This window comes from Panthera pardus, unplaced genomic scaffold, assembly GCF_024362965.1.
Source record: "Panthera pardus isolate Hobbes unplaced genomic scaffold, ASM2436296v1 HiC_scaffold_13, whole genome shotgun sequence".
NCBI classification, from domain to species: Eukaryota; Metazoa; Chordata; class Mammalia; order Carnivora; family Felidae; genus Panthera; species Panthera pardus.
In genome coordinates this window covers 105,108,729-105,127,457 of record NW_026526688.1, presented here as the reverse complement: position 1 = coordinate 105,127,457, position 18,729 = coordinate 105,108,729, and the positions used below count along the sequence as shown (strand labels likewise).

General features: G+C 35.3%; 1 protein-coding gene and 1 long non-coding RNA gene across 4 annotated transcripts in view; both read right to left on the bottom strand.

Moving 5' to 3' along the window:
- LOC109248620 (uncharacterized) overlaps positions 1-18,729 on the bottom strand; it is a 249,515-nt gene that overhangs the window by 129,247 nt on the left and 101,539 nt on the right. The window lies entirely within an intron of this gene.
- The window catches only part of PRSS12 (serine protease 12), a 75,782-nt gene that overhangs the window by 26,552 nt on the left and 30,501 nt on the right, over positions 1-18,729 (bottom strand). For all 3 annotated transcript variants that reach the window (XM_053901286.1, XM_019418386.2, XM_053901287.1), the window contains 4 exons: positions 17,998-18,176; positions 15,897-16,038; positions 12,955-13,151; positions 5,645-5,786 (listed from right to left, as the gene is read on the bottom strand). In XM_053901286.1, coding sequence (XP_053757261.1) covers positions 5,645-5,786; positions 12,955-13,151; positions 15,897-16,038; positions 17,998-18,176 — 660 coding nt within the window. The remainder of the gene's footprint in view (positions 1-5,644; positions 5,787-12,954; positions 13,152-15,896; positions 16,039-17,997; positions 18,177-18,729) is intronic.

Below are 18,729 nucleotides of genomic sequence, written 5' to 3'. Positions count from 1 at the left end.
TTAAATAAAATGAAGGATGATTTCTTAGAAATTTATCAACTTACAGACTAAAAGAATGCACCATTTTAGATACATTAGAAATAGAAGTTAGGGAACATTTTAACTAATAACAGTGCATAATTAAATAAAGAGATTCTCAGCAATGTAGTGGAATTTAAAAAAACTTTGTTGATTTTTTTTTTTTTTTTTATCAACTAAGGACTGTGTCATCTATAGAAAAAAGGGAAGGGACTTCCCACTAGGCTACAGCCAGGCAGTAATTCACAGCAGACAATTTCAATACATTAGACAGTCTTTAAACTGGGATGTAAGTGCTCCTGGGAGTAGCAGATGACTTTCTAAGGATGCATGGCTTTATGGGAATCAGTATTTAGATCCTCAAATGACATGTGTATTTTCGCCTAAAACTGGTTTGGCTGAAATGAAAATCAACTCTTCAAAATTTTCCTCTCCTACTACACAAAAGAAAGACATATTTTTCACTCATCCCAAATCCTACCACAATGCATTACCCCAAGATTTAAAAGCCTCTGAAGTGGTCAAAAGAACAATTCAAAATATATGATAGCAATGAAGTCTCCTTTAACCAAGCACCATAAACCCAACTCATCAAAGTTAGAAATGGGACCTTTCTTCAGTTTTTATTTCCTATATTTAATACTTACTTACCAAATTTTTGTTTGTGTTGTCTTTAATCGGTTGTATACTAGAAATCATAAACTCTAAAGAGGAACTTTTTAGAAGGATTTAATTTCTCTCTCTTTCTCTTGCTCTCTCCATATACATATACACATGCACATACACACAGCCACACACACATTTGCATAAGTATGTATATATGTATATACTCATATACACGTGTTTTTTAAAGCATTGCAACTTTAGGATACTATGGAGAAGGAAAATTTTAAATACAATTTCAAGAGAAGGAACTATGTAAAATTTCTCAAGGTCAAAGAAGAGCTTGTTCATGTATTTTTTTTAATTTTTTTAAAAGTTTATATATTTTTGAGAGAAAGAGAGAGAGAAAGACAGAGTGCAAGCAGAGCAGGGGCAGAGAGAGGGAGACACAGAATCAGAAGCAGGCTCCAGGCTCTGAGCTGTCAGCACAGAGCCCGACACAGGGCTCAAACTCACAAACCACAAGATCACGACCTGAGCCGAAGTCGGACGCTCAACCGACTGAGCCACCTAGGTGCCCCTCATGTATTGTTTAAATAGATTACAGACAGTATCAAGTCACTATTATACTGATATTCCATTGGATTATAATTAAGAGTGATATAATTAAGAGTGATATAACTGTTCTATTTTTAAATATCATACACAAATATGCCAGAAACTAAATTATATCCTTTGCAGCTATTTAATTATAAGGTAAAAACTAGATATACTTAATTTTAGGTCTCTACTAATTCTCTAGGGACACACAATTTTGCAAATTCTTTTGAGGGGTACTAAAACAAATATGCAGTACAAGAACAATGTCATCTTGAGAACATATGCTAATGGATTCACACAAAGTTCAAACAGAATGGAATTTCCATCATAGCTATTTAGTCTATCTTGACGAGTGTAACTGATATCAACACATTCTCTCTGAGCCCTCTAAAAATAATATGCTCATATGCTAGACTTTGTCAGACATTATGTAACATGTAATACATAATTAAATAATCCCTTTTACTTTCTGTTCACTCTAAGTATATCTACATTAGTTACCATTCTTGTTTCCTGGTTTTGTTACTTCATTTTGTTTCTCTCATTGTGGAAATACTGTCTAATGCTATTTGGATTCTCAGTATTTCCAAGGAGTATTTCCTCAGTATTTCCAAAGCCTCACATATAATATAGTTGGCTGGGGTACAGATCTCTGAAACTTCTATTTCTAACACCCAAGCCTTTTGACAGCTTAAAAGTCTTCTGGATTGATTTCTACAAAGACATGCCTTATTAAAGAATTTTTAACAATTCCAAGTAGACCTAGGGGAAAAAATATTCTCTAGTCACATACTTGTTTACAATTATATATATGTTCTTACATGAAATCCATTTCCCCTGAGTGGAAAATTATAAAAACATTCAAGTGTATTTAGATTAATCAAATAGCCACATGATTCTCATGTAAATATTATTTGATGGTAAATTATACCCTGTGCACTAGAAGATGATTATCCAATTTGTTATAACGTTTAATTACTGATTTACTTATTAGGAGACTTTATTTTAAAGAAACAATTACACAGTAAGCTCTTCTTTCAATGCTTTTCTTGATAATTCTTACAGAACCATTATTGAAAATTGCTACAAACTTTGTTCACTTAACCTATATTATTTCTTACCGAAATTCACCATTTAAGTTAAATGCAAAATAGGGGCACCTGGTGGCTCAGTCAGTTAAGTGTACAACTCTTGATTTTGGCTCAGGTCATGATTCACAGTTGTGAGATCCAGCCCCGCATCGGGCTCTGCACTGACAATGCAGAGCCTGCTTTGGAGTCTCTCTCTCTCCCTCTTTCTCTACCCTCTTTGACTCTTTCTCTCAAAATAAATAAACTTTAAGTTAAATGTAAAATGGGCTAACCAGTAAGTTAAAAGCAATAAAAAATGTAGAAAGAAATTAAAGTGAAAATGTATTGATGGATATGCTTATGAACTTTTCCTCTCATTGATTAGACACACAATTCAAGGATCAATTTGATCTTTCCCTTCCTATTTCCAAAGATAACACTAGGTTTCCTGGATTATTCTGATAAAAAATAAAAGTTAGCCAAGTAACCAGTCTCAAACAGCAATATACAGTAAAACCTTGGATTGCAAGTAACTTGTTCTGCGAGTGTTCCACGAAATGAACAACATTTCTAATAAATTTTAACTTGAGAAACGAGCGATGTCCTGCAACACGAGTAGTACGTGATGCTAAATGTCACATGATCATGACTGAGTCAGTGGTTCTCTCTCACTGGAGGATTGTGGGTGATCATCTCCCATGCTCCCATGCTTGGTCTCAGGATGCGGTGTTTGGCAGAAATCAGTGATTTTTTAGAACATTGGAAGGTGCCCACAACGGGACTAGTGTATTTTTTGTCACTTCAAAGTACCTATGGACAGTCCTTTACTTTTCCATACAAGAGTAAGCTTAGGAATGCTTTGCTTCATTCAAGGTCATTGGATAGGTTCCAACTTGGTAAAGTTGCACAAAAAGAAGAAGATTCCATCGAGCCAATAGGTAGCAGTTAGTGACAGTGAAAGTAGTCCTACACAATAATCCTCCTCTTGTCTCCCTCACACCAGCCACAAAGATTTCCAAAGGTAAGTGTAGGTTAGTTTATTTTTCTTTATATTTTGTAGTTTCTTTATTATTTTGTATTATATTACAGTACTGTAATAATTTTTATATGAGTATTTTTGGGTTGTGGAACGAATCATCTGAGTTTCCATTATTTCTTATGGGGAAATTCTCTCTGACATACAAGTGCTTTGGATTATAAGCATGTTTCCTGAACGAATTATGCTCACAAACCAAGGTTTTGCTGTACTTTAATGGCTGATTTTGGATAAATTCACTCTGAATGCAATGTAAGAAAAATAATATATTTTTTTCAAATAAAGGAAGGAGTGTTAGAAAAGTAGTTAGCAAAGGAAATAAATCATTGACAGAGTTCACCGAGGCATCTAACATAAACTCTTCCTATCTTACTTCTATCCCTCATAATTTGAAAGCTGAAAATCTATGTCATATACCTATTTGAATACTGAAAATCTAGATCCCAAATAATGGACCCATTTACCATAAGACAATTGGAATTACAACTAGGTCCAAAACTGAGCAGGAAATTGAAGTTGTTTCTGGGTAACCAAAAAAACTTTGAATTAAAAATTAAGAAAAAACATTTGAATTTTTATTAAATTAGAAATACTTTTAAAATAAAAATGTATTGGGGCGCCTGGGTGGCTCAGTCAGTTGGGCGTCTGACTCTTGGTTTCGGCTCATGTCATGATCTCACAGTTTCGTGGGTTTAAGCCCCTCATCAGGCTCTAAGCTGGCAGTGTGGAGCCTGCTTGGGATTCGCTGTCTCCCTCTCTCTGCCCCTCCCCCACTTGCACTATCTCTGTCTCTCTCAAAATAAATAAATAAATGTAAAAAAAATTTTTTTAAAGAAAAATGTATTCTGCATAGAATAACCAGTTAAATTTATCAATATTTAAGATATGCATAGATGTATAATTAAAGATTTTTTAAAAATCCAAACCAATATTAGTAATCTGAGTTCATCAATTCATTTCAATTTCAATATTCATTTCAATTTTATATCCTCTATACTGTAACATGTTACATATATTTGTAGCTGCCAAATCAATACTCACGGTGCTTTCAGTCATTTGCAGACATGCACAAAGCCTCAAAAAATGTGCATTGCCCAGCTGAGGCGTCAGAAGAAGATAATGTGCTTGTTTATTTCAGCTCTCAAACTGAAACAAGTGTCCTTTCCCCAGTCTATTTAGTGCCATGTTTATTGCACTATTACTCATGCTTCAGTGAAACTTATCCAACACCTGTATTTTCTCCATAAGGCACATCACAATCATAGCCTTCTTCCACTTAATGATGCTAGGTAGCACTAGATAGCACTTCAGCACTGTGCTCAGGGGGCATTTTAAACAGTGAAATGATTAACAAAAAAAGCATAAAAATGCAAAATAAATTTTAAAAAAAGTACTAACAGACCACAAAATTCTTAATTGTTTCCAAGACTGAGAGCTAAAATGAGAAGGCAGAGCACTGCCTTGTTCAACCTTAACTCTAGAAGCCATGGCTGAGCATTAGCTAATGCAGTGTTTTACTGTAATTTTAGAGAGTGGAACTACTGTGAATAAGGAGAACTAAGTACAATTTCAGAACCCCAGAGTCTCTTAAAAGGCTAGAGTATTGAAACCTAAATCATAGAGAAAAGGTTAACACCTCTGCCTGACACAAGCAGTATTATGAATATTAGATTATTTGCTATTATATAAAAGCCACATTTTTTTTTAAGTAAGCTCTAAGCCCAGGGCACCTGGGTGGCTCAGTTGGTTGAGTGTCCAACTCTTGATTTCAGCTCAAGTCATGATCCCCCGGTCATGGGATTGAGTCCCACGTCAGGCTCTGCACTGAGTGTAGAGCCTGCGTAAGTCTCCTTCTCTCTCTCTCTCTCTCTCTCTCTCTCTCTCTCTCTCTCTCTCTCTGCCTCTGTCTCTCTGCCCCTCTCCCCTGCTCAAACACCCTCTCTCTAAAATAAAATAAAAAATAAAATATAAAATATGTATTTCTAAAAAATAAAACAATTACATTCTAGGCCCAACGTGAGGCTTGAACTCAGGACCTTAAGATCAGGAGTTGCATGCTCTATGGACTGAGCCTGCCAGACACTCCAAAAGCTACATTTCTTATATAACAGTGTATATGGCTTATAGGAGAATAGAAAATTTTAAATAGACTCTTAATTAGTATCTCTTCACAATTCTGAATCAAGTCAGCATGCTGCCAGTATTTTCAATTGATTCATAGAAATTAATTTTAGGTAAGAAATAACTCATTAGAACAAACCTGAATAGTTAGAAATGTTCATCAAGTAACCATTCCAAATAATTAGGTTTTTCTTACTTGTAGCCAAGCTGGCGACAAATCACAGTTGCGTCCTTATCAGTCCACCCATCATCACAAATTGTTCCCCACTGGCCATTGATGAAAACCTCCACTCGTCCTTCTTTCTTATTTTCTCCACCCATCAGTCTGATAGGAAAACCTAAGTCATGATTCAAAAGTATTAGAAAAGCCAAAACAGCAAACTGATGTCAAAGTATGAAAGACTTTGTAAAACACAAATCATTTTTTTAAATTAACTATAAAATTAGCTGGGTAATATGAAAGAGTGAATGAGAGAGAAGTGTTAATAAAAAACCATATCCACTTTTGCAATATCTTTTGAAGTCTTTGGGTCAGAGTACTCACTTGCTCAACTATGAATTCCCAAGCACTTGGAACAGTGCCTCACATATAGAGGACATGCCATAGCTGTTTGTTGTATGAATGAATAAATGAATGAATGAATAATTAGCACTGTAATTTGTGAATGGTTTTATTACCACTAACTTCTTTTTTTTTAAATTTAGGTTCAATTTATAGTGTAGTATTGGTTTAAGGAGTAGAATTTAGTGATTCATCATTTACACATTAACACCCAGTGCTCATCCCAACAAGTGCCCTCCTTAATGCCATCACCCATTTAGCCCATTCCCCTGCGCACCTACCCTCCAGCAACCCTTAGTTTTCTATCATTAAGAGTCTCTTATTATTTCCACTACCTTCTAAATAGTAAAAGATATTGCCTTGGAGTTGTTTTTGTTTCATGTCTGGTCATTTATCCTTGAACACAGCTAAAAATTTATACTCCAAAGCTGAGATTTTTAAGAAGGCATAAACATATATACCCTTGACATGTAACTTGAATGCATGGGGAGAAAAAAAACGAAGGCAGCTAACAAGGACAATTTCCATCTCAGGCTTCTCATTTACTATTGCTTTCAAAAGAAGGGCTTAAATCATAAAAATTACTAAGATAACTAAAGTTGAATGTAAATGTTATGCACAGCATGGTGAGTATAGTTAATAATACTGTATTTCATATTTGAAAGTTGCTGAGATTAGATCTTAAAAGTTCTCAACACAGGAAAAATAATTTTTTGTAACAATGTAAGGTGATGGGTGTTAATTAGACTTGTGTTGATCATTTTACAACGTATACAAGTACTGAACCATTATGCTGTATACCGGACACTAATATAGTATGTCCATTATGCCTCAAGACTTTAAAAAATGTTGAAGCTTGGGACGCCTGGGTGGCGCAGTCGGTTAAGCGTCCGACTTCAGCCAGGTCACGATCTCGCGGTCCGTGAGTTCGAGCCACGCGTCAGGCTCTGGGCTGATGGCTCGGAGCCTGGAGCCTGTTTCCGATTCTATGTCTCCCTCTCTCTCTGCCCCTCCCCCGTTCGTGCTCTGTCTCTCTCTGTCCCAAAAATAAATAAAAAATAAAAAAAAAAATGTTGAAGCTAGAAAATAAAAATAATAAAAATTTAAAATAAATAGAAGACATTCCTTTTTTTTTAAAGTTGAGAAACTGATCTCTAGCAAACTGAGGTTTATCTAAGTTATGTAAATGATTTATAGAATTTCATGTATCTCTATTGACACCATTAAAGATGGTGCTATTTACCAAGAAGCATAAAATACCTAGGGATAAATCTAACCAAAGATGTAAAAGATCTGTATGCTGAAAACCATAGAAAGCTTATGAAGGAAATTGAGGAAGATATAAAGAAATGGAAAAATATTCCCTGCTCATGGATTGGAAGAATAAATATTGTCAAAATGTCAATACTACCCAAAGCTATCTACACATTCAATGCAATCCCAATCAAAATTGCACCAGCATTCTTCTCGAAGCTAGAACAAGCAATCCTAAAATTCATATGGAACCACAAAAGGCCCCGAATAGCCAAAGTAGTTTTGAAGAAGAAGACCAAAGCAGGAGGCATCACAATCCCAGACTTTAGCCTCTACTACAGAGCTGTAATCATCAAGACAGCATGGTATTGGCACAAAAACAGACACATAGACCAATGGAATAGAATAGAAACCCCAGAACTGGACCCACAAACGTATGGCCAACTCATCTTTGACAAAGCAGGAAAGAACATCCAATGGAAAAAAGACAGTCTCTTTAACAAATGGTGCTGGGAGAACTGGACAGCAACATGCAGAAGATTGAAACTAGACCACTTTCTCACACCATTCACAAAAATAAATTCAAAATGGATAAAGGACCTGAATGTGAGACAGGAAACCATCAAAACCCTAGAGGAGAAAGCAGGAAAAGACCTCTCTGACCTCAGCCGCAGCAATTTCTTACTTGACACATCCCCAAAGACAAGGGAATTAAAAGCAAAAATGAACTACTGGGACCTTATGAAGATAAAAAGCCTCTGCACAGCAAAGGAAACAACCAACAAAACTAAAAGGCAACCAACGGAATGGGAAAAGTTATTTGCAAATGACATATCGGACAAAGGGCTAGTATCCAAAATCTATAAAGAGCTCATCAAACTCCACACCCGAAAAACAAATAACCCAGTGAAGAAATGGGCAGAAAACATGAATAGACACTTCTCTAAAGAAGACATCCGGATGGCCAACAGGCACATGAAAGATGCTCAACGTCGCTTCTTATCAGGGAAATACAAATCAAAACCACACTCAGATATCACCTCACGCTAGTCAGAGGGGCCAAAATGAACAAATCAGGAGACTATAGATGCTGGAGAGGATGTGGAGAAACGGGAAGCCTCTTGCACTGTTGGTGGGAATGCAAATTGGTGCAGCCACTCTGGAAAACAGTGTGGAGGTTCCTCAAAAAATTAAATATAGACCTACCCTATGACCCAGCAATAGCACTGCTAAGAATTTACCCAAGGGATACAGGAGTACTGATGCATAGGGGCACTTGTACCCCAATGTTTATAGCAGCACTCTCAACAATAGCCAAATTATGGAAAGAGCCTAAATGTCATCAACTGATGAATGGATAAAGAAATTGTGGTTTATATACACAATGGAGTAGTACGTGGCAATGAGAAAGAATGAAATATGGCCCTTTGTAGCAACGTGGATGGAACTGGAGAGTGTGATGCTAAGTGAAATAAGCCATACAGAGAAAGACAGATACCATATGGTTTCACTCTTATGTGGATCCTGAAAAACTTAACAGAAACCCATGGGGGAGGGGAAGGAAAAAAAAAAAAGAGGTTAGAGTGGGAGAGAGCCAAAGCATAAGAGACTCTTAAAAACAGAACAAACTGAGGGTTGATGGGGGGTGGGAGGGAGGGGAGGGTGGGTGATGGGTATTGAGGAGGGCACCTTTTGGGATGAGCACTGGGTGTTGTATGGAAACCAATTTGACAATAAATTTCATATATTGGAAAAAAAAAAAAGATGGTGCTATTTAACTGAAAGTGCCCTCACTGCACCTTGCATACTGTCATGGGTTGAACTGTGAAGTCGTCACGGTGGGCCCTAATCCAGTATGACTGATGTCCTTATAGAAAGGACAGATTTGAAGAGTGAGATACACAGAGGGAAGACTCGTGAGGAGGCACAGGGAGAAGATGGCCATCTATAAGACAAGGAGAGTGACCTGGAACACAGCTTCCCTCTTAGCCCTGAGAAGCAATCAATCCTGATGACACCTGGATTTTGGACCCGGGAAATGTGAGACAACACATACCTGTTGTTTAAGCCATCCACTGCATGGTACTTTGTTACAGCAGCCCAAGCAAACCAATACACTTTAGATCACCTAGTTACTGAAAGGGTCTTCAGCTTTGGGGCCCCTAAGATTTACTGGTACGGATTTAGGGAATACCATGAAGCATGTGGAACTGATTAGAGCTAAAGAGGTGAAGTAAGCAGCTAAAGAAAAAATATCATTTCTCTTTAAAACAACATATGACATTGCTAGATTGGCCTTTGTTTACTGACAGAAAATACTGTTGGCAAGATGAACATACCCTACTTTGATCCTTCTGATCCATTTTTATTTCTCCATCCTTCTTTGTTTTATCCCCAGAGTTGTTGGCACTTTGGTTTCCGTACCTGTCATACTCACTTCGTGGGGCGGGCATCATAGCAGAATCAAGATAGCAAAATCAAAATCAACAAATGTTTATGAAGTGCCTACCCTATGCATGGCTTATGTTGGGGTTTTAGCCATGTCACAAAACACAGTATATTTGAAACATTACATTTCTTATTAACGCATCTGAAAGTTTGGAGTTTTTTCTAAAAGGAATAAGGTAGAAAAGTGATCCTCAAAGAAAAAAAATCCAAAAAGGTGAAGTTCTTTTCTTAAAGTTCTTAATTTTTAAATTTTGGGATGTTTGGTCCAAAATTAAGTAAACATATGTACATGGAATTAGATTTCCACATTCCATTCTAGTCATTTTATGGGCAGTTTTTCATATACCATAAAAATAAAAATGAGAAAGTGTTTTTAAAGCCTCAGTTGCATGCTTTGTATAAATAATGCATGCAGTATTTCTGAACCTAACTTTAGCCCTTCATTTTACAAAATCATTGGATTTTCAATGCTTGAAGGGCAAACTGGATGACAAAAGCCATTCTATCAACACCATCTTACTGTTTAAGTTCTTTTCATTATGGTAGCAATAATATACATGTTTTATTTCTAAAATCTTAAATATAAAATGCTCAGGAAAACTAAATAGTCCTCTGGGCATCTAAGTATCTTTAATATATAATTTAATTATATATTTCAAACTTGGACCTCCAAAAGTTTTAATTTTCCTGTAACATTGATATAATACATTATTTTTAGAAAATAGTATTTTTATTAGAAGATAAAATTTAGCTTATGTTAAAAGTCAAATTTTTATATTGTAAAATTAGGCAAGAGACCAGCTCACTGTGGATAAAATCTCTCTAGGATATAATATTCTGAAATACAGAATTGGTGCAATATTGGGGCACCTGGTTAGCTCAGTCAGAAGAGTATGAGATTCTTGATTTTGGGATCATGAGTTCGAGCCCCACATTGTGTGTAGGGATTACTTAAGTAAATAAAACTTAAAAAAATGATCAGTGCAATATTAAAATGAGAAATCCATATATTTACCATTCTGCATATTTCCCCCAATTCACATAAGTATTAACTACATTCTTATTAGAATTACTTTTATTGAATTAGAATATTACTTTTCAACATTCCACCTACATGTCTACTGAACAAGTATTAATTTTGAGAACACTTTCATTCACATTCAGAGTTAAGGTACACAAGTTATCCTTTAAATACTTGAAAATAGTAATAGTCCAACAGCTCATTATTACAGTGTCAAAGGAGTAAAAAAATCTCAATTGTTTTTAAAAATGCTGCTTTGTATATCACTATTCCATGATTTCCTTCTCTAAGCTTCTGTTTTAAATATGTAGTCCTTTTTGATAAGTGGGAAAATAATAATCTCTTTGGATGGATAAATGGTAATATGATTCTATTCTAAAAGTATATTTGGCTCAGACATAATGCTCTTCAGACAAATGAATAGTTAATAAATGTATTACTGAAATTAGGACTCAAGACATTTACAATAATGATCACATATTTTATTAATAATTATCATCCTCAGCTTTTTAAATTTTTAAAAAATATGTCTAGAATCCTAGAATTAAAGATTTTCAGGGTAACTGAAGAGATTAGCTGCCTAACCATATGCATGTATTTAACCACACGGTCCTTCAGATAACTCAGATTATCATATTTTGTATAATATTTATAGTAGTTCATCGCCTGGAATACTGATGAATAACGTGCCTGAATACATCACTCCATGATCGAAATACCTGCTATCTAGGGCTAAGGAGATACATTTCTAGCAAATGTTTTTGTTTTTTTTTTTTAATTAAAAAAAATTTTATGTTTATTTTTGTGAGAGAGCACACAAGCAGGGGAGGGTCAGAGAGAGAGGGAGACAGAGAATCCAGAGCATGCTCTGCTGTGCTTTCCACTGTCAGCACAAAGCCTGAATCCACAAATCCTGATATCATGACCTGAGCTGAAGTTGGACATTCAACCGACTGAGCCACCCAGGCACCCCTTTAGCAAATAGGTTCTATCTCCCCAACCACATACAATCTTTCATCACATAATCCTGGGAGGATTACAATCCCCCAGAAGAAGAAAGGATTAAGAGAAGAGGACAAATGAAACGCAAAGTTGGAAGTATGGCTTGTAAGGGATAGAGTAGAATATTGTATTTCTACTTGGTATAATGCTAGATTAGTGCAGTGAGTTCTCACAGTTTAGAATACAAGGAGGAATCAACTATGTACTTTGACAAACTTAAATATACAATACAGTTAATACTGTGAGATTCAACAAGTTATGTTATTTTATAATGTGAAGACTTAAGCTTCACAGTCTCAAAACAGAAGGATACAAAAGGGGTTGATTCAACTCTGAGGTGAAAAGTAAAGACCACTTGGGATTATTTTAACATCTATTCACCAAAAAATATGTGTTTGGATATATAATAGAGCCATGGTAGTGTCTTGACAAGTCTTTTTAATATCTCCCTGTGTCTTATCCATTCATATTTATTCTGCCATCCTCAAAAGTGTTAAGATGTTAAGAATAGTCAGATGTTAATTAAATCTGTCAAGGACATGTACGTGCTCTCTGCTCACAAAAGGATCTTTATCCATAAATATTTCCAGACTATTAGATGAGCTACTTGCCTTTTATCCAATCAGAAGTCTAGAGAAATTTGGAACTGGGGAACAGTATAAGACACTGATGGGTTTCTAGAGTAACAGGGTACCTTAAAAAGATGGATTGACTATTTTCTTCAGTGAATCCACTTAGGAACCCACTGAGAAATTTGAAAGATCTAGGTTAGGACACAGCAATGAATGGCTGGTGACCAATGACTGACAAGACCTTGGAACTAAAGAAGAAATAAATCATAGGAGAGAGAGCTATTGTTTTGTTCCGATTTTTTAAAATCCTGTCCCCAATTTTTCCTTAGAATTCAAGATGAATGAGAATCAGAATAGGGGACCGATGAATAGGGCAACAGACATTATAGCTTCTTCACTCAATATTTCAGATCCATGTGACTATAAAGATTTTTAGTGAGAAATGTAAGCTTCTAGGTAAAGAACAGTAACTTTAGGAGCAAAAATTTTATAACATTGGTGGAGAGACTCAAAAGTTGATTTAGAGCATTATTAGAAAACTGACTTAAAAAAGCCAAAGCTGAGAAATGTTTCACATGCCGGACCAGTGGATAGAGGTGCATGGGCTATTGAATTATGGATACTCAAAAGCTGTGGCCAGTCCTCACCCAGTGATAGTCTGTGTCCATTGCCACCAGGGTAGCAGGTGATACCAACATCTTCCCGATGGCTGCAGTCATGCTTTCCCCACTGCCTCCGGGAACACTGAGTGAAACTTGTTTCCTTTCCGGAGCAGCTGACATCATCCAACCATATGGGCCCTGTGCTTTCTTCAAAGTGGTTTGCAGAGGCTTGTTTGCCATATCTGTGGCAATAAAATAAACGCTGTGCATGGAACTGCTGTCTCTTGTGTCAAGGAACCACAAAACATAAAAACAAACAACCTAATTAAGCATCACGACTCGAGGATATTTGTTCTTTCTCCTATCTTAAGGACACAGTTCTTAGAGCAGTGTTCACTCCAGCACACATTTTGATCACATGAAAATTTCTGATTGATTCAACAGTCACCTAATGGATAATTAACTCATGAGAGAGAATGCAAAACAAGATAGAACTCCAATTTCTGACAATGGAAATAATATCATGAACCATAAAACCAGAACAGTTGTCTTGTCTCAGCTCTGAAGAGCCACCTGATTTCATCACCTTCTCTAGACCTCTTTGGTATCATCCCTTCCAAAATAAAACTGTGTATATTAGTTCAGTGATTCCTCAAACACTACACCCAGTCCATCATGAGACTTGCTTGGATTTCGGCCATAAAAATCAAATAACAGCAATGTTCTTAGCTTTTCATAAGGTTACATAAATCTGATTTTTAAATTTTTTAGAAATTATCTTTGTGTTCCAATTGACCTTAATTATAACAATGCACTACAAAAAATTATAATAAATACATACATTATAGAACTCGGTAAAATCTACAAAAAAAAAATTGGTAACTAAGTCATTCATCCTTCACCAATTTTACTTTCTTTGTTCTGTAAAATCCAAATCTCCAGAAATCACTGAGCTAAAAACTATTTAAGGTGCCTTTCAGGCCTAAGAGTCTATGTAATTAAACTCTTACTCTTAAAATTTTATGTCAATCACTTCCCTCACTGAATGCTTTCATTATTTCTGTACAAAGAATATAAAGAGATCTTTCTGGCATGAAGTTTCCCAATTATTTTCCTTTGCACATATTTGATACATTTATCTAAGAACATGAACATTTTAATAGATTAAAACAGTGCAGCTTTTAATTAATTATTCTAAGATTTCCCCTATTTTGCTGACTAATCAAATCTGAGCTAGAAAAAAAATTATCCTAAATCTCATATTGCTACCACTTTCAACTTATACCATTTATCCAAATAATGCATCATTCTGATTGCTGTCTGTCCATATCAACTATAGAACAGATGACAAGAGGTCATTTTACTTTGGGATTTTATTTGTGCAAAGAAACTTAAGAGTTCACCCATTCCTCATTCCAAAATGGTATTCTGCTTTAGAAATTCTCCTGTAAACCAAAAGTACATGTGGTACATGCCTATTTTACCTTCCAACACAATCTTATAGAACTGTTAACAAATATTAGTGAGAATACTTTTTGAACCATTAAATTCTGATTCTCTGTATATACAAGAAAAATTGAATATATTTGTAAAACAAAATTAATAAAATAGAAACACTAAGTCTCATTCTGTTGTTTTTATTAATAAGGAAAAATATGAAGAGAGTGACTAATAATATTTATGAATCTTTCTAAATCTGTGAAAATAGAATGCAGTTCTCAGGTCTAACATTCACTTAAAGATGAAATAGTATTTATTAAATAATTCTTATGAATTAAGCATTAATATTTATTTGGTTTGTACATCATACCCCTCAACCCAATAATTATAACTGCACTGTCCATGAAAATTCAAAATATTGGGCAATAATATGTATTTATATCTTCATGATATCATTAGTTATAACAGGAAAAATTAAACTAACCTAAATATTAAGTAAATTATGACATGAATATTCAATGGACATTATGTTATCATTAAAAATTATGACTGTAGTACTATAAAGGTAAGAAATATGGATAGAAAATGCATGTACTTACTATTAAAGTTGTTATAAAATTATACACACAAATTATAATAATAATGGCTTAAGAATGGAAAAATTAGGGGTAGTTTTTAATTTTTATTTTCTAAAATCTAATATTTTACATTACTTTGACAAATTTAAAAAATATGTTTAAACACGATCATACCTAGCTTGGATGAAAGTATATTTTTAAGGTTTAATGAGTATATGCAATTAGCTCTGTCTCAAGCATGAAATAATTTTGCCAATTTTTCCAAGCCTGAGAATTAATTCAAGCATGACCCAGAAATATGAAAAACAAGAAAGAATGGGCATTCATAAGCTTCATTCAAATATTAGCTAAAAGGCATCATTTGCAGACCAACTGAAATCTTTACTCTGGAATGCATTACGTGTGTGACATGAAATATATTGCCCAAAGTGTGATACTAGCTTTTAAGAGAGTAAGGTCAAGGGTGAGTTCTAAAGGTCATCTCATGACAAGAAGGCTGTTTTTCTCAAATAAAAGTGATAATTATCATCACATTTAAGCAAGGGATTGACACTGGGCTTGCCTGCAATTTTAGACACAATGATGTCAGAACTAAGGACATCTAGTAGCAGTGATGCGTCAGAAGAAAGTTGAGCATTCAAAGCATACAGTCTTACTTGAATGGACACAAAGAAAACCTAAAAGTCACCGATGGCTCCAATCAATTACTCAAGAAGAGGGGTGGTGACAGGAAAGGTAATGAGATAAAAACAAGGCATGGTTATTTGTCATCACAGAAAATGTTATTTTTTTTAATTTTTATTTTTTATAGTTACTCCATATATAGATAGGTGAATAGGCAGGTAGGTAGGTAGACAGATGATAGAGAACATGCACTTTTAGTATGATAGAAATTATAAGTAAGGATTGTAAAATGAGAATTTAAAAAATGTAACTTGCATTGAGCTGCATCATATCAATGGACCTTACTTAAATCCCAGTTGTCGGCAAACCACATATGTATTCAGCTCAGTCCAGCCATCATCGCAGACAGTCCCCCACCGTCCCCTATAATACACCTCCAGGCGACCCTCATGGCTGCCTTTACCACCTCCAAGTCTGATGACCCCATCTGTGGTAAGAAGGAGACACAGAGACTTAGCAAACCACTTATCAAAAAAGGAACAACATTTTAATTTCACTAAAATTATCACCTCTCTCTCTAGGCCTTTTGTTTAACTTATTTCAAGACTGCTCAGTGATCTGTCATTGGACTGTTTCTGAAGTATGACATAACATATATTTGTCCTAACAAAATATTCTTTTCTCCTTATTTGCACTTCTAATTTCTGATCAGAAAAATATACTCTGATATAATTCGAAAATAGTTATTTAGATTTCTCCAGATTAAATAATATTTGGGAAATTTCCTATAGCTTCAATCTCCAGAAGTATGAGAAAATTAGTCATTTAAACTTAAAAAATAAGAAAACATCGAAACTTGGAAATGGTTCAAAATTTTAACTGCAAATGAAAAAAGTACTGAAATACGAAGACAGAAAAAGCTATTCTGGTTAAAGTGTGGTCTATCATGTCAATGCATTTATTATTCCTTAGGCATTCATAAATTATAAAAACTGGGGTACACGTCTCACTTGTGTTCTTTTATTGATAATACAGATCTGAATTTGAAGCTTATGAATTCAATGAATAATTAATTCCCAGAAAACCCTGTTAAGAGCTGCATAGCAGATATATAATACATTTATCCCCCCAAAAGTAGATTTAAAAGCCATTTCCATGCAAGATAATCCAAACATCCCCAAACGAAACATATAAATAATCCTGGGGAAAGGTGATACTTTTCATGAATCTCTGGGATCTGTAAAGTAAATGGTCTCTTAGCAACATAATCACTTATTAATGTAATACTTTACAGTCTGCAAAACACTGCTACACATTTTACCTCATTTGACCATCACAGTAACACTACAAAATTACACTCATTTGAAAGAGGAGGAAATGGAGACCCAAAAAGATGATGTTCTCTGGCTTAAAATCTGGTATAAATTTTATATTTGTATTGTATATAAACATGTTATTCTGCTAATAAAAACAACAGCATGTATAGAACTATATAAATAAGAAGGTATAGGGGTGCCTGGGTGGCTCAGTCGGTTAAGTGTCCGACTTCAGCTCAGGTCATGATCTCACGGTCCGTGAGTTCAAGCCCCACATTGGGCTCTGTGCTGACCGCTCAGAGCCTGGAGCCTGTTTCAGAATCTGTGTCTCCCTCTCTCTGACCCTCCCCCATTCATGCTCTGTCTCTCTCTGTCTCAAAAATAAATAAACGTTAAAAAAAAAAATTAAAAAAAAATAAAAAGGTATAACTTCAGCACTTCATGGGCCCTCCAAAGTTTTTATTTTCATTTTTTAAAGAAAGATTACAAACCCCACTTATTTTCTTCAAGTTCTTTTTACCATAGAAACAATGGATTTGTGATGACCCAACTTCTTGTCTGTCCCTTTCCCCCTTCTTCCCACAAAACATGTAAGTACATATGCAAACGCACTTATTTGTACTCAGACATGCCCTTCTTTTAACACATCCTGACCAGCATGCTGTGATTTGGAACAGTTGGAGAGGTGAGCGCTGGCAAGTTAAGTTGGTTCCTTTACTAGTGTGCTTTACCCGACAATCCCATCAATATGGTTTCACCAGTTAGGAACGTATTCGGAGTCAAGGCAGGTCAATAGATAAAAGAACTAAATATATACCTAGTATATGAAATTTATCATTGCACACTGATTTTGATTATTGGATTTGATTATTTCATTATATATTGCAACAAAATTGTATTTTTAGGACTGTATAGCTTTAGGGTGACAAATTCAGAAATATTTATGGATAAGAACATACCATTTTAATACACAGCTTGTGTTCATTTGGGTTTTTGTTTTTGTTTTTTAGTTTTATTTGTAGGATTTATTTGCATGCTCATTTATATTATCTTAAATTGAAGAGAAAAAAAGGTAAGCCCAGATGGTGGTGCGGGCAAGAGTTGGTAGATTAATGGGGTGAAATTCTTACCTGTCAGAGGGGTACAGGACACTCCAGCATCTTCTTTATGGTCACAGTTATGCTCTCCCCAGGAACTCTTTGGACATTGTTCAATAGAAAGCTCATTCCCAGTACAGCGTACCTCATCCAACATTATTGGACCAGAGCCTTCCCCAAAATATGCCTGGTTCCATGCTTTGGCAATGCCACTGAACAAACATAAGAATTCTGGATTAGACATTAAAAGTTAGTCTGACATAATTTCTTTTACCCCAGTAAACGCATATTTATGATTAATCCATACTTCCCCTTACCAATTCACTCCCATAGCTCATATATGACTAGCTGTATTTCTTTCTTGTTCATTTGTTACTCTTTATATTTTTGGCCATCACAAATGTTTTAAATTTTTTTTAAATGTTTGTTTGTTTTTGAGAAAGGGAGACAAAACATGAGCAGGGGAAGGGCAGAGAGACAGGGAGACACAGATTCCTGAAGCAGGCTTCAGGCTCTGAGCTGTCAGCACAGAGCCCAACATGGGCTGACCTGAGCCGAAGTTGGAAGCTTAACCAACTGAGCCACCCAGGCGTCCCGGCCATCACAAATGTTTTAGACTGCTAGTTATCCCCCAATATTTACTCTCCTTTTCTTCATTAGAAATGGAACCACAGATTTTTAGGAGGGCAATGGCTATCCTGAGTAAAGACCACATTTCCCAGCCTCTTCTCCTTCCAGATAACTGTTTGTTTTAAAATACACAGA